Raw genomic sequence first — 16,483 nt, 5'->3', positions numbered from 1 at the left:
GTGCTTAATTTTGTGCGCGTACAAACGTAGGATCCGTATCAGCCTATGGCGGCACCCTTTTCAAAGATAACTGAATCAGCGAGTCCACCTCTCCTATCCCTTCAAGTCATATGACCGTAAGTTCCTGTTTTCCCGAAAAGATGGTATAGAATATTTTAGTTAACCGTAACTGCCATGGCTTGCAGTTCTTTTGAATTGGTTTAAGAGTGATACATGTAACACTCGTTTTATAATGTTATAACGTTTTCTCGAAGTTTAGCGCAGTCTAGATCTCGTCAGTTCTTTACACAATATGGGTGCGAATGGTTATTCTTTATGACGGGGTAAAGTCTAGTTAGAGGTTGGCTTAAAACGTTTCTTATTTCCAGACGGTAGTGAGGTAGTTGCATTTTGTGTTCAAGTTGTTTCTGACTACATTGTTAACGATGAAGTTGATCATCCTCGACGATTATGACCAAACCAGTGAATGGGCTGCGAAATATATCAAGAAAAGAATCATAAACTTTAAGCCAGGTCCTAACAAGCACTTCACGTTAGGACTTCCAACAGGTAAGATCTCTCGTAATTCCTTTGCATCACTTTCTTCTGTGGTGTAATACAAATACATTTCATGTTGGCCTTAGTTAAGTTTTTGATATAGGCATTGACAGTCTGGAAAACTGCGTTTTAGGAGGTACACCTCTGGGATGTTACAAGAAACTAATTGACTTCTACAAGAAAGGGGAGGTTTCCTTTGAATATGTTAAAACGTTCAATATGGATGAGTATGTCGGTACGTAGGCCTATATCATATTTCAATTAACTAAAACCAAACTATAGATCAATACACAAACCTGTTATGGCTAATTAAAAAGCAATTTACCAAAATACACAGGGCTACCAAGAGACCACCAGGAAAGCTACCATTCCTTTATGTGGAATAATTTCTTTAAGCACATCGATATAAGAGCAGAGAACGTCCATATCCTGGATGGCAATGCACCAGACCTGCAACAAGAGTGCCAGGCTTTTGAGGACAAGATCAAAGCTGCTGGAGGGATTGAGCTCTTTGTTGGGGGTAAGATTGTCTGAACTCATAACTACACAAAACACTTGAACGTACTACAACTACTTTGGTTATATGGCAAGATCGAATAGCTGCCTGACTTAATCAGTTCACTGACATTCATATCTATTGCATTTCCTTCTGTTGAGATGTGTATTTGAATATTGTATTCCTGAAAGATGTTAGATAGCTTACATTGAGATCTATAAACAGATACCAAACTGCTGAGACAAATAAAGCCCAAAACATGCAATTCTCTGTGTGCCCAGGGATTGGACCTGATGGCCACATTGCTTTCAATGAGCCTGGCTCCAGCCTTGTCTCCAGGACTAGGGTGAAGACCCTGGCAATGGATACCATTTTGGCCAATGCCCGTTTCTTTGACGGAGATCTCTCCAAAGTGCCCAACATGGCGCTCACTGTGGGTGTGGGGACAGTCATGGATGCCCGAGAGGTCTGTAGCTTCTGTCAGTTGTTACGGGAAAATTCCCTCAAGTTATCTCAGGACTCCGTGGCTGTAGATCAGTATATTTATCACAAACAATTGCAATCGGGCTCACTCGCAGCACAAGGATGAAAGTGAAGCAATTTCACAAAGATTGCACCTGGTTTATATACTTAAGATGTATCTAACTCTGACGCCATAAATGTTTCTAACGTAAGTAAGTCAGTAATAGCCATGCTTGACTAAAAGTCCCTGTGTGTCATCCCCACTGCGCTTTCTAAAATGCAAGGAGGACGGTTCTACGCAGGGTAGAAGTAGCACAGTTTGACCCTTATCACCTCTGAGCTCACCCAAACACATGCAGAAGGTCTCTCTCCTTACACATATAACTCTTACTCATATGCAGACTACATGGCGTCTGCACCTAATAATCAAAGTTAGACACACACACAGAAAAGCCATGTTCCTGCTTACATTAGCACATGATTCATACAAGGTAATTATTAATACAAGGCACTTGATTGATACATCGTCAAGTCATTAGCAGTGTTTCAAAATGATCTCTATCAGTAGTCATGAGAACTGTGATGCCCAGGGCTCCAGATGGAATATGATGCTTTATCTAGCCTACTGACGCCATCACTACGGTGGCTGTATAGTGGTGTCTAGCAGAAAAGAGTTTCAAGGTTGGCTAGATAACTCCAGGTAGCTGTCTTTTAACTCAACACATGTAAAAAGAGTTAAATGAATTGTGCATGTCTTATTTTCCTAACCAAGTACTTCTAAAATGTTTTGTGGTTCAACCTTGCAGACCAACTAGTTTTCACCATTCAGGGGTAACACTGTCTCTTTTTTTAAGGTCATGATCCTCATAACAGGAGCACACAAAGCGTTTGCCTTGTACAAAGCCATAGAAGAAGGGGTAAACCACATGTGGACAGTGTCTGCTTTCCAGCAGCATCCCCAGGCGATCTTTGTGTGTGATGAAGATGCCACCCATGAGCTACGAGTCAAAACAGTGAAATACTTCAAAGGTAATCCTAGCCACTATGAGCATGAGGTGTGGTGGATCAAGTTCGATATTCCTCCCTTTGTGAAAAACTTGAGTAATGGTCAATAATTAATTCACAAGTGTGTACAGGTGATGCATTTGAATGTTCATGTAGAAAACAGATGTGTACTGATCAGCATTTCTATGTGTTTGTGTTTTATTTGACAGGGATGATGCACGTGCACAATAAACTGGTGGAGCAATAGGCAATAACCAGATAAAGATCATGCAGGAAGCACAGGCAGACATGTGGGGGCTACATGTCTGCATAGTTGTTAAATAGTACCTTTTGATTTCAAAGTTTTGACTGATCTGTTGTTGTGAATGTCTTTCCATGTATTTCAATGAATAGATGGTCTTACTCTTATCTTACTTTTTGTATGTTTCACAATACACTCAATAAAAAGATTTAGCATTGCAGAATCACAAAACGGATCAGGAGTCATTATTATTTTTGTCCTACAAGAAGTGGTCCTGTTATGTAACACCAACTGCCACAGGGAACCTTTGAATGAGGCCAGCCAGCCACCATTCTTGTGATTATCCAGCTAGCAAGCGACAACACCGCATCATCAGCCTGCCCTACGTAACAGAATCAACACTGGCTTCCTGAAAGGGTGGAGTAGAAGAGCAGGGAAAGAAGACGTCAGATTGTGGATTATCTGTTGATCCAATTTGACCGTTTTGACAGCCCTCATCAAATCGCCAAACGGGGTTCAAGCGATACAGCAAGAATGACCGAGCAACGGAGTGGCTACCAGCAGGTATGAATATATTCGACGTGTATTAGCTAACTTGCTCGTAGCGGCCTGTACTTTGAGTATTAGCTACTAGCTAGGTGGGTTATCCAGCTAACGTTAAATTAGCTGTTACAGGCCGAGTAATATACACAGTCCTTAACTAGCTGGATTTGTGTCATTTCACAAAAAACATTTTTTTTACCGAATATTCTTGAAATCTCCGTTCCTTAGGCACTGGTTTAATCTTTCCACGTGTTTATATACTGAGGACAACATTAGCTTGAAATCGGTATCATGCTACTAGCTTAGTTAGAGAGCATAGCCCGAAACGAGATTGACGTCTAGTCAATCCATTGCGTAGCTGATGGTGAAAAAGCCATTCCACTCCCTACTTCAACCAGTACTGAAACTTTGGGTCAGTACGAAAAAAAACACAATTTGCCTTCGGTGACAGGTCAGTTGTTGTTATGCTAACAGATCGTGGTTGCTCATTGACCTTTCTCCGATTTACCAAAGAAGTTGGGTCGCTTTTCAGTACATTTGTCAAAGAAGCCTACGGCGATCGAAGATAGCCTGTTCTACATGCATCTCTATTGTAAATGAGTGTGAAAATTCAGAATTGGGTGTGGTTTATGGACTTATTTGACATGCATTACAATCTCTCTCTCCCCCCCCCCCCCCCCCCCTAAAGTCAGTCGCATAGTGAAGCTTGTTTTACCTTTTAATAGCTCACCAATGAAGAGGAGGCAGGTGAAGTGCCTCAAGAAGTACCTGACGCCCCCCCACCATACAACAGCATTGCTGCGGACAATGCAGGTAATGTAGCCATAGCTTGCACACTAGGCCTGCCCTGCACTGAAATAGAATGCACATCTAACTGTCTATTTAAAATGTATGTTTCCCCCTTTTTTTGGTACCATTACTGCTAATGTTTTTTTTTTATAAACAATTGCCCTTTGAGTCCTTCAACCATTATAAATCGCTACAAAAATGTAGTTTGAGGTCATTAGAACAACAAGATGGTAAAGTGATCCTATTACCAGGAGGGAGACATAATGACAGTTAAGCCGAGCAATAGGCAGGTTTGTAATCAGGCTGGACAATAGGCAGGTTTGTAATCAGGCTGGACAGTGTCTTGTCTGAGTGAAAACCCAAGCCAACATCCTGAGTGCCGAGTGCCGACCATGATGAAAGATATATATATCATTAACTTGGTGGTCGTTATTTACTATGATGTTGTATTAGGTACAAAATCGGAGGAAAAAACTGCATAACTGCGAAGCTACAGAGCCCACGTCGAGTCCAATGGCAGCATCGAGCGAGCATCCACCGTCAACATTCACCTTGAATAAATATCTCGATGGCTGAGGCTAAGGCAAGCTATTTAGTGAAAGGAAGAAACCGCCTGCCCAATCAGTCTTTTTTCACTGTTTTGCCCTGGATGTTCATGATAACCTCCCAAAGCCAAGTGTCTGCGGTGTGATGAGGTTGAACCAGCCTTGCAAAGTGAAGCGATTCGTTTCTGAACCCCCCCCCCCCCCCCCCACACACACACACACACAATTTAGGAGATTATTCTCGGAATATTACCTCCACAGCTATGTTTTTTTGTTTGTTTGTAACCATAACCTACAATGTCCCAAATAAGCCGACGTAATACATTTACAGTACTTAGGGCGTGAGTCTGATATACTTACAGTCTTTTAACTGCTTGGATAGTAATCACTGATAGCCTTCAGGTATATAGATCTGTCACAAGTGTGCTTCACTCTGGCTTACTAACACTATTTAAAAATGTATGAATATGGGAGAACAGTGAAAATTATTATTGTTACACTGTTATTGCAGGTGTAAATGATAGAGCTATCCTTGTCAACCCTTTCATTCCATTTTATGGAGCCATACTTTGAACCTCTGAATGTTATATGCCTCATTTGTTGCTAGTGCATATTTTATTGGATCACCTCAAGTCAGACTAGAGCAGTCAATAGTTTATCTTCTTTACAGCTCATTTCACCTATAAAGAGGATGGATCCTACCCCAATCCTCCTTCGTACAACGTTGCCACATCATTGCCCTCCTATGACGAAGCTGAGAGGACCAAAGCTGAAGCAGCGGTGCCCCTTGTCCCTGGGAGGGTATGGTGTTCCTAGCATATTATTTTAGTTTTGAAATGTATTTATTTATAATTTTTTCATTTACTTGTATGGTTAACCAAAGACAAACAAAGGGGTTGTGTTTTTTTTTTTTTGGTAGGAGGAAGAGTTCATTGCCAGGGATGACTTTGATGATGCAGACCAACTGCGTATTGGAAACGATGGCATATTTATGCTGACATTCTTCAGTAAGTGTGTGCATTGTGGAAGTCTTCCATTGACAGCGGCATGGATGACTGAATATAAGATATCTGATGTTCAGAAGAACCCATATCAGTACTGATGTGCTCCCTCACCCTCGCCTTCAATCTTTCTTTACCTCCATTTCTGGTTTTGCCTCCATCGTGTAGTGGCATTCCTTTTCAACTGGATTGGCTTTTTCCTGTCATTCTGTCTGACCACCTCTGCTGCTGGTCGCTATGGTGCCATCTCTGGGTTCGGACTCTCCCTGGTCAAGTGGATTCTGATCGTCAGAGTAAGGCCTTTTCTTGTGTCCAGTTGCCATGGTGATTCCTTTAGGCATTCAGGCATTAGTCAGTGCTGTTAGTGTCTCAGTAGACAGGGAGGAATTATTAGACTATTTAAAAACAAACAAGGTTTATAAATATAACCCTGAAGAAAGTGAGTCCAGAATACATTTTGGATTTTTAAATTATTTCTGTAGATCCCTTTCTAAATTCTGTTGTTGTGTTTCAATATGAATTTATGGATTTATTGCTGTCCCTTCCCAGTTTTCTACCTACTTCCCTGGCTATTTTGATGGCCAGTATTGGTTGTGGTGGGTGTTCCTTGTGTTGGGTAAGTATCACTGAATCTCAAGCCTGATATTTTGTTAGTGAGACATGGGGATTACATAGTGACATCTCATGCCTTTGTACCTTTTAAATAGCTGTAGGAGTGGCTAGTCTTGACAGAATGTCGGGTCTTTGGATTACCTAACTCATTGTCATTCTTCTGAGTTTGAACTCCTTGTGTGTTTGTCACTTCAGGGTTCCTGCTCTTCTTCAGAGGTTTCATAAATTACTCCAGAGTGCGCAAAATGGCCGACTCCTCTTCTTTTTCTACCCTCCCACGAACCAGAGTGCTCTTCATCTACTGAAGGTAAATCTTCATCTGTTCAATCATGGGCAGCTGTGTTTTGAAGGATTTGCTTTTAAATACTACACATTGTGTAATGTCAGAAGACTCCACTGAAAGTATTTTTTTTTGCAGACTGGTTTAGTGGGCTGGGAGGAAAATGGCCAAACATTTAAAAAAGTGACACAAATCTAAACTGTAAATCTCCTTTAAAGGTCAACTCAGAAATGGTCTGCAAATCTGCAGAGGCTTACACATCAAAGAAAAGGAGAACATGACTTTGAAAACCAATGTACCATTCAGACGAATTTTTTCTTTGTTTCTATGTGCACATTTTTACTAATGGATGCTGATAGTTCTGTAACCATTTACTCATTAGTGGATTATGTCAAGTGCTATAATCTGTGATGCCTTATGTATGATTTGCTGACCGTCAAAGCAAGCTGCCTGACTCTGGAAAGACTGAAATGATAAGTTTTGATTTTGGCCAGCAGGGGGCAGTCTTGTTTAACTTTTTTCAGGATTTAGTATTCTTTTAAAGGTAATAAAAATACCTGGTACTCCATTCCACACCATCATTTAGTTTCTGTTTATGGATGAAAATCTTAACCCTTCAATTGTTGGGGACTTATTTGTTTTTACTTTGTAAGTAAGTATGTAAAGTACAGTGTGTCATTTATTTCAGTGTTTGGTTTTAAAAAGTATGCTGGTTTATATGCAGTGACACTAGTGGTACTGTAGACATGCATTATTTTATATGAATCACGTTTAAAATTCATAGCATACCTAAGCATTATGAAACATGTTTACATGCAAACATATAATGCGTTTGAACAATGCTTTTGTATTTGGGTTGAAAAGAGAAGCTGGAGACATCCAGTTAACTACACATATATGTCATATGTGTTTGCAAGTCCAACAGGAATTAATTTGTAGGATTAGTAAAACACACAAAAACACTCAGAAACCAATGATTGTTGTATTATTCAGCAGATACTGTGTTGCTTTTATGATGACAAGTTGAGATCTTTTCTGGTATTTTCAACGGTTAAACATTCATTAACACTTCCCTCAGGTGAGAGGATATTCTGTCATGAAATTTTAGCAATTTTGTGTTTAGTAATATAAAATAAATGTCACTTCAGTAGCAAACATACTATTTTGGCAGAGTTTTATTTTCAGACACTGCATTTTCAGGGTATGCTAATAAAATCTTAACTTTATGTGAAAGTAATCATTAAAGATGCAGCTCACCATTCGGTCTCACAAAAAGTTGACAATATTTGAGCTCAGCGACCAATCAAATTACACGCTCCTTCTGTGCGATGGTTTATGGTTTCGATCTGAGTCACTATTTTTGTTTCCCATTTACAGAGCCAAGACTGTACGAACACCATTTTTTCCCCCAAAACACTAAACACACAGCTAGTGAACTGAGGAGCAATAAGCTGAATTTGACAAAAGGTCTATTGGATTAGAATCGCGAACGGTACCTTTAAGTCCTAGAATTATAATGGCCTGAATGACTTAAGTAGTCTGCATTCTTCCTGAATGTATGCAATTATACTTGCATTATAAATGCCACTCCTAGTCTGTGTAAGATGTTTTCCTTGCAGGAAATTAGATAATGAGACACCGGGTCTCTATTTATGCAAAGACATATTGAGTTGAAAATAAATAGGATCAGTCGTCAGACTCCAACCTAATGTAAGATGCACCAGAAATGTTTTACAAGACAACTCAATATAAGAACATGAACTGCATGAACATGGCGGAACATGGCTGCAGACCTCCGTGAAGCTAGCAAATGATGATTTGAATGGCACAAACCAACAAAAACGTACTGCAATACTTTTATTAATTGCTGTGTGAGTCAATGAGTTTGGATGTCGTCTATTAATGGTGAAGTTCAATTAGGTAGTCATTATGGAATGATGGCATATCAATCGGGTCATGGTTACCATGGTAACTGACCCAAAGTTCGAGTTACCTCTGGAATGGACAACCCAGTTTCCCTCATCTAAGGATGAACAAACTCAGAGTTTTAACAAACCCCACTTCCTGGAATACCACCCTTGGTCACCCTACTCATCATAACAATAACAAGATGAACAATACTTTTCAACTTTGGAGAGTTATTTGATTATTGAAAAATTAAATGGGAACTATGTTTTCCCTGTGCAAATATAAAAAAAATGATTCATAACAAAATATACCATTTAAATATACCATTTAAAAAAAGCTTATTCACACACAATCTATTAAATAATAATGCTATCATTCCTCACAGTGAGATTTCAGTTCAATTCAGTTCAATACAAATAAGTAAGAACAGGAAGCCTGAACTTAAGTTAAAAGCTGCACACATTTCTGATCTGTGCAAAGTGTAGATAAGAGTGTCTTGTTAGTATTGTTAGAAATCTGCAAGCGGTTTAGAGTAGTAGTGTTGGCTACCGAGGTAATGATTTAAGGTCAGTGTTAGCAGCATGTTTTCCAACATTCACAGGTTTTTTTCTTATTTCATTGCAAAGCTACATTTTGTCTTCACTCAGGGATGTTATCCACCTTCCGAGGGAGGAAGAATATGGCTTTCTGACCAATGTGGGTTCGAGACCCATTCTTGGTCTTGCCGTTCTTCTTAATCCCAACATACCAGCCACTATACTTCTGTGACTGGTAGGTATTGTAGTGGTTCTCCTCCATGTTCTCCAGGAAGTAGGACTCTTCTGTTGCAGAGGTCTAAAATGGAGATGAGAAGATGGAGATGAAGAATGTAGGGAAGGGGACACCCGTCACCAGTAATATTAATGATGGCACTTACCGATCCAACCAGCCTGCCACCTTTACCCATGGAAAGGTACTGCCCAGTCTCAATACCTTTAATGACCACAACACCAGAACGGACTGCTTTTACTTCCAGCACACCTGCATCAACACCACAACACACAGACATGGAGGGAGGAAAACTTAGATTAGGCCTAGTCATGTAACCTCATTACAGCCAACTATTTATGTACGTCTACGTCCAAAGTGCTCTACTAATATTGGCCTAGGAGTTATGTTGATGTCCATAAATAGGCATATCGGTTAGGCTTTTAAAAAGCTATTGTATAGCCTAACAGCAGTTAAAGGGCCTAGACAAGAGAACACAGCCGACACTTTTGGACTGCACCGATAAAATACACTTAAAAAATGTGTTTACAAGTGCAGGTGACCACACTCACACCAATACCACACCTAACAAAAACTTAACACAACATTGGAGTGATATTAACAGAGGTCTCGGGACAATATTGCTAACAGGAAACAGATGAAGTCGCCGCCGTACGGGCTACGCGTCACATACGACCTTTGGCAAAACAATAAATATGGGCGCAACCTTACTGTAGATATCATTTCCATCTCTTTTGCCTTCAACAGTTCCATCCTCCAGAATTCGAAGGTGATACCCGCCATTCATGCAATACAGTTGTATGAGCATTTTGTAATCTGTCGAAATTCCGTGCGTTTTTTTCTGAGAGAGAACACCGCTGTGTCGACCTCTGCGATAACATAATTCTCTCTAGCTCTCCCATTGGGGGAATTATCGCCATGGGAAAGCCAGTGAAAGAGACGGAGAGAATGTTCGACGGAGAAGGCAAACAGGAACGCTCGGACTTTTTAGTGAGCCGTAGTATAAAGTATAGGTCAGGTCACGCGCACCAATGGCGTTGCCAGTGGAGTTGTTCCAATGGAGTAGCGTCTCCTTTACCAACCAGTGCATGGGCTATAATAATGATTAGTCTGTACAAATACAAGGCAAGAACGCCTTGCACGAAGGCCATATCGTCAGAAAACGTTAATGAGAGAATATGTGATTTTCAATGTAAAAAATGAGAGGGCTGTTGTTCAAACATTGCGGACCAAACAACACGTGTCAACAAAATGTTAGAAATGTTTCTATATCAATAGAGAACGAAACAACACTTCTGAATCAGGATTAATAAACAGAGTGTTCATGGAGGCTGACAGAGTTTTACTGGGAAACGTAATGTTTTCACTGTTTCCTCCAAATGATGTCATTGTAGAAGGCTTGAAAAGATTTTGACCATAAAACATTTCATAGTGCCTCTTTATATCTTAAGGGAATATGTGTATTTGACCATAACTGATCATAATTACATACTACCTATGAGTATTTGAAGTAGATGTCATATTTGTATTAAAAAGAGCATACCACTGAAAGAAAAGATGATTGTTCAGGTGAGGTGATTCAAATGTATGTTTTCAGGGGCAATCCTTTGCTGCAAAGCAAACATACATACACACCGGTGTTTTTGCATGCACTGTATATTTACTGGCCATTTAACTTTACTGTAAATCTTGCTAGATCAACCTTACTGAAATCTAGTTAATATTGTTTCAACAGCAGTAAAATAAATTTGAGTCTTTCACATCTTGACGCATAAAACAGGTGGTCAAAAAAATATGTAATATGCATATATTCATAAATGAGATCAGATAACATTAGATTCGAAAAGCACATTTATTTGTATGAATGATTGCTTATCATAATCGCATGGTTGTTAAGTAGCTTATTAGGGGTTTTGTGTCTGTGTGTACAACGGTGTTAACATCATATGAATCAGCATAAAAGTAATGTTTATCAAAAGTACCTCACAACCAAGACAGACAGTTAAACAGGGAAGTGAGTGGGTGAGATCATCAACATGGGCTACAGAGGTGGAATAGTACAGATGACATAAAAAACTATTCATTTTGGACAAATCTGATGCATATTCTTAACACAGGGTAATATGTACATAGCTGAGATATACGCAAATACAAACAAAAACATAAAGGAAAGCCATATACGAGTGAAACACATTTGCCCATAATATATCTTTTAAGTTTATATCTGATTTTTTTCTGTCCTTTATTAATTCGTTTTTTTTTTGTTTTGTTTTTTAGAAAATAGATTTTAAACAGTGACAGGGTAGTGCAAAATTCCAGGGGTTTCAATTTGGCAAGTTACTTTCATATACAGTTTCCCTTCTAATGTGCGTGTTTGCTTCCTATGCACAGTACGACACACGTGATCGTAGCCAGGAATTCACAAAAGGGGGTTGAAGTATCCCTTCCTCCTCCACACCCCCTATACGGTGAGCTAGTGCAATATATACATCAAGCATGGCAAAAACCGGTTTCTCCTGCATCCCTGGTTCATGTCATCACACTTATTCAACATGGCCTAACATGCATCACAAGTGTAAGATATTATATGAAACAGGTGATGCCAGATACATTCATCATCACCGTTACAGTTTTAGAGGCGCACGCTAAAGATTGTACATAACTACATGAAATAACAAAAGAACGCTTTTAAAAAAAGGCTATGATAAATTATAAAAATATACCGATACTAAATACAATTTTTTTTTTTTTAGGGAACAGTTATGAGTCTTTCAAAATGCGACCTCCCTGAATTGGAATAACATTCACTCATTTACGGTGAAATACAGAGAAACATGAATGCATAATTAGGTCGACACTCACCACTGCACTGTATGTGAAAGTAACTTGACGAGAAGAGAAAACAAAACATGATTAGAAGTAGTTTGGAACACACTCGGGTCATCGGCCATCATGTCTGGACATATCAACATAAACTAAGAGGGGACTAAGAAGGCTGCCATTTACAGTGAAGACCCTGTTTGTCAACCACTTGACAAACCCGTGCTTCCAGATAACCACCTAACCAACCGATATACCTGCAACCCAAGTGTTACCAAAGCAACTGAATTAGAAATGGCTTGTGAAGATGGTTCTTTGATTAATTCAACAAAACACACAAGCATGAAATGTTGGCATCTTAACATTTTACTGACTATTAATGGATAGCTTTATGTGACATGAATGGCATAGTGTCAGTTGAAAGAGGAAAATGGACTGAGATCTACACAAATAACCAAAACGCATGAAATTATACAAACAGGTGAACTCTGCCACAAATTTGAAAACATCTGTACAAAATGGTTACTTTAAAATGTCATTTCATACTTAGATATGCCCTGAAGCAATATACTGTACTTTCCCCACACATTAAAAATGAGCAAGACACATGCACCTCAACTTCAATACAAACATGTCTTAGAAAAACAAAGGGAAAATAAAAATCACACAAGTTTTGTTCCTATTTCGTTTTTTTGTTTTGTTTTCTTCCCAGTCATCACAGACACAAAAATTGTGAAAACTATAAGACCTATTTAAAATACCAATGGTTTTAAGCGCAATTAAACAAAAAATGAAACAAAACAAAAAAAATCTCAAGAGAGAAACCAGAGAGGAGACAGAGTGATGCAACAGACATCAAATACAACTACTACTACTACTACTACTACTACTACTACTACTACTACGACGACGATAGACGCCCTGTTCAGAGGTGTGGTTGCATTGTGCGCTGGTGTGGGTTTGACAATAAAACTGCTTCTCGGAACTACAAACATGCATGTGTTGGAGCTGGTGGGAAAACAATGAACGGTCACTGTGCAATTTGGAATTGTGGATGGAGGTATGGACTTGAATCGTGTACTAGTTGTGTATCGGTATACAGAGACAGTGTGCATCAGAGTAAAATCATTATAAAAAAGTTTTGTCAACTTACATTTCTTTTCCCTTTCCTTTTGTCTTTGTGTGTACACGTTCAACAAATGTTAAGACAAGTACAGTTCCAGGTTGTAATAATTTCAACTGACTGAAGGAAAAAAATACTCCACACAGAAATGAATGAAATAAGAGTTTGGCACATAGAGAGAAAGAGTGAGAGGAGAATTACATGAAATACAGGCATGTTCTTTTGTCTGTTATGGTAGAAATTCCCCGAGAACCGAATGAGAGGAGTGGCCAAGAGCCCGCGACCCCTCAGGTGAGCCACAGTTTAACTGAGAGGGCTATGAGGAAGGTTATTACACAAGCAAGTCTTTTTTTTTTTTTTTTTTTTCACTGCTAGAACAAGGAAAAGCACCGTTTGGAAAAACTAGTGAGTGCACTCACACCAGCGTGCCGGAGAGGACACACTAGGGCTGAAGAGGCGCTGCGCACGAGAGCTACAGGTGCCTTGGATGGACCTGGCCCGGAAGTCTGCGGCTGTCTGGGAGTGTGAGTGCACGCCAACAGGTAAGGTTGTAGACCTGAGTGAGGGATGAGGAGCAGAGGAGTGCTAGAAGATATATATATATATGTATATATATATATCATATATAAAGCGATAGAGAGTGAGTGTGTGTGAGAGAGTGAGAGAGAGGTGGTTTGCTGCATTGAATAACACATAAAGGTGATTGCACTGGTGTGTCTTTGTTTTACCATTCCCTGTTCGGATCCAGGAGGAAAAGATAAAGTTATAACCATCATAGTTCTTTGCGTATGTATATATCTATATATTTAGGATAAAAATAAATCAGAGATGAGGTTTACTATCTACGTCTGAGGCATTGGTATGACTCCCTGCTTTTACTGCGTATGGTTGGAGGTGATAGTCAAGGAATCTGCATTTTCGGTTTTAAGTTGGCAAAGGCAAATTGGGTTTCCTATGGTCCATGGGGGAAAAAAGCAACAACAAAAAAAATAAACAAAACAAAGCAAAGACAGAAAAAGAAACTAACAAACACCACAATAAAGGGAAGAAATTTTGTTGTCGACTGATGTGTTGTTTTTTTTTGCGTTGCATAATCAATGTACAATTTCAACGGTGCCACTGATGATTTAACAAATGGCTTCCTTGTTTGCTTTACAATTAGCACTATACACATTAAAATTCAGCCACTGTATCAATTCATTAAAGCTTATGATGAAAGTGCTAAAAAAATTGCATCTTTGAGAAAGGTGTCCAATGAAACTACCATAAGAGGAGTATGAGCCTCTTCATCTGCATGGTCACGGTGTGTCAGTAAGGATCACTTGTGTTCTGGATGTCTCCTGGGTAACAACTGAGCTGCCAAAATTCAAACGGCCAGTTTGAGAGAGAGATAGAGGAGGAAAGGAACTGCCAGTGCAAGTAAAATGACAATACTACAATCAAACACGATACGCCGTCTACCATCATCAATGCACGACCAATCACGTTTGAGAGCAACGTTTCAATTAAAAAGACAAAAAAAAAAAGCAAATAAAAACAAAACAGGTAGAGGAAACAGCTAAAAATGAGACCAAAGCTACAAAAAGGCACATAATATCCCTTTCTTTCAAACATGTTCAGAACTTGCTTGCCTGTTCCTGATTCAACGAAAATGAGATTAGATCCACTGTATATATATATCGACTATATAAGACTGTCTCTCCGTTTATCTGTTTGTTTAAAACAAGTGCTGTATTTCTTGTGCTGTACTTATAACTGACATGACTGTTACAAACCAAGACCTTGTTCTGATTTGTGAACTCTGATATCAAAGTTTCATTATAGAGAAGTTTCTGGATAAAGGTAAGTGCTATTTGGAGTAGGGGGGTTAGAAGGGAAGGGATAAGGAGAAGGGGATGTTGTCTTATGCCAATGACAACCGGTAAAAGTACATCAATTTTAAAATGTTACCACTACGTACTGATTAGCCTTTTCATTTCTACTATGTAATCTCAACGTTGAAAGTCATACACCTGAGACAGCAGTTGCGGTTAGTTTGTTTCGCTCCAAGAGTCACAAAGTATGCCACTGCAGCCCCAGAGGTTTGCCATTTCTATAAAAAGAAAGAAACAAACAAACAAACAAAAAAACATGATTGGTTACTAAAACGTCTTTACGTCAATCCAAGTAGGACTGTTGTGTTCTCCACATGTTATGTCTTGTCTTTCACCAGATGGGGCTCTCATGTTTGGTACTTGCATACACTCTGTGTGCCCCCCCTCCCACCCTACTCTCCAACTGTGCCCAAGTCATCTCCCTTTTATGGGGTGGGGGGCTGGGGGGGGGGCACCACTCCTGCGTTGCGGTGTGGGTTTGTTGGGGTGACGAGAGGGGGTGGTAAGTGTCTCTTTAAGGCATTGCGTTCCTGCCGCAGCGGTGTGTGTGTGTGTGTCTGTGTGTGTGCGGGGTTGGGCAGTCACTTCTGGTGAAAAAGCAGCGGCTTCACGCTTCCGGCTTTGAATTTTGGTAACTGGTTGCTGATGATCTCTGCCAACATCTCGGGGAATTCCACGCTCAGAGACTTGTTGACGAAGGTGTAGAAGCAGAAGTTCAGCAGGCCGCCCACCATCTGAGGAGGAGGGGAAGATTGAGCCATGTTTCAACTCCGACTTAATTTCATACGGTCAGAATGTTAACATAACGTTTATGATTCGTAAATCATGCCATTTGGGTCTTGCGTTGCACTACACAGACACTAACCTGGCTGATTTCCTACTACTGACAAGGCATTTTAGGCTAGTCCCTTTACAATGTGCCACTGTCTTTGACTAGAAGACTTTTAGACTTTTCCTGTCTTAAAGCACTGCTCAAACGTTGGACAACACAGTTGTTCACCTTTCTGTCACATGCAACTAAAAGCATGGCAGAGGAGCCCTGCTCTGTAAAAGAGGGGGAAGGAGAGCGTGAGGAGAGGGGAGAGAAGTGGAGGGAAGGGGAGGGGAGCGTGAGGGGAGGGGAGTGGAGGGGAGGAGAGGAGGGGAGGGGAGGGGAGGAGAGGAGGGGAGGGGAGGGGAGCCTCAGGGGAGGGGAGAGAAGTGGAGGGGAGGGGAGCCTTACGTCGTGCATGGAGTCTAGTAGCTTGGTGAGCTGGTAGAACCTCTGCCAGTTCTGGCTGGAATTCTCCTCGCGCTTCACAATGGCTTTCCCGAGCTCCTTGATGTAGGACATCCGGATCTCGTCGAACACTGACTGGCTTTTCAGGCCATCCTTCGGTACTGAGGAAGTAGAACAGAGTTTGACGAGGAGTAAAACACTACTCTGACCTTTGAATCTAAATGGCCAGTCGGATTGTAACAAGTAGAAACTGGTGAATG

The 16,483-nt window shown here is 40.2% G+C and overlaps 4 protein-coding genes across 5 annotated transcripts in view; 2 read left to right on the top strand and 2 right to left on the bottom strand.

The window, feature by feature from the left end:
- Positions 1–425: 425 nt before the first annotated feature.
- On the top strand, positions 426–2,747 carry gnpda1 (glucosamine-6-phosphate deaminase 1; the record flags this gene model as incomplete). The annotated part of the gene is made up of 6 exons (XM_080840895.1): positions 426–549; positions 671–772; positions 875–1,057; positions 1,315–1,499; positions 2,350–2,524; positions 2,710–2,747. 6 exons carry the CDS (start codon positions 426–428, stop codon positions 2,745–2,747), a joined length of 807 nt encoding a protein of 268 aa, XP_080697021.1.
- A 371-nt stretch (positions 2,748–3,118) lies between these two features.
- On the top strand, positions 3,119–7,079 carry ndfip1 (Nedd4 family interacting protein 1). Its single transcript, XM_080841357.1, has 8 exons — positions 3,119–3,305; positions 4,010–4,097; positions 5,289–5,419; positions 5,538–5,625; positions 5,788–5,912; positions 6,169–6,235; positions 6,427–6,538; positions 6,730–7,079. The coding sequence occupies exons 1-7, from the start codon at positions 3,276–3,278 to the stop codon at positions 6,534–6,536; spliced, it is 639 nt and encodes a 212-aa protein (XP_080697483.1). The 5' UTR covers positions 3,119–3,275; the 3' UTR covers positions 6,537–6,538; positions 6,730–7,079.
- A 1,979-nt stretch (positions 7,080–9,058) lies between these two features.
- Positions 9,059–10,089, bottom strand: fgf1a (fibroblast growth factor 1a; the record flags this gene model as incomplete). Its single annotated transcript, XM_080841159.1, is given in 4 exon segments — positions 9,059–9,253; positions 9,336–9,439; positions 9,899–10,025; positions 10,027–10,089. Coding segments are annotated over 4 exon segments (489 nt in total).
- A 974-nt stretch (positions 10,090–11,063) lies between these two features.
- nr3c1 (nuclear receptor subfamily 3, group C, member 1 (glucocorticoid receptor)) overlaps positions 11,064–16,483 on the bottom strand; it is a 25,178-nt gene continuing 19,758 nt past the window's right edge. For both annotated transcript variants that reach the window (XM_080840787.1, XM_080840788.1), the window contains exons 8-9: positions 16,227–16,384; positions 11,064–15,738 (exon numbers count right to left, since the gene is read on the bottom strand). In XM_080840787.1, coding sequence (XP_080696913.1) covers positions 15,586–15,738; positions 16,227–16,384 — 311 coding nt within the window. In that variant the 3' untranslated portion in view covers positions 11,064–15,585. The remainder of the gene's footprint in view (positions 15,739–16,226; positions 16,385–16,483) is intronic.

This window comes from Sprattus sprattus (assembly GCF_963457725.1).
Source record: "Sprattus sprattus genome assembly, chromosome: 6".
Lineage (NCBI taxonomy): Eukaryota > Metazoa > Chordata > Actinopteri > Clupeiformes > Clupeidae > Sprattus > Sprattus sprattus.
Note: the sequence above shows the minus strand (reverse complement) of the source record. Positions and strands in the feature narration are given on the sequence as shown.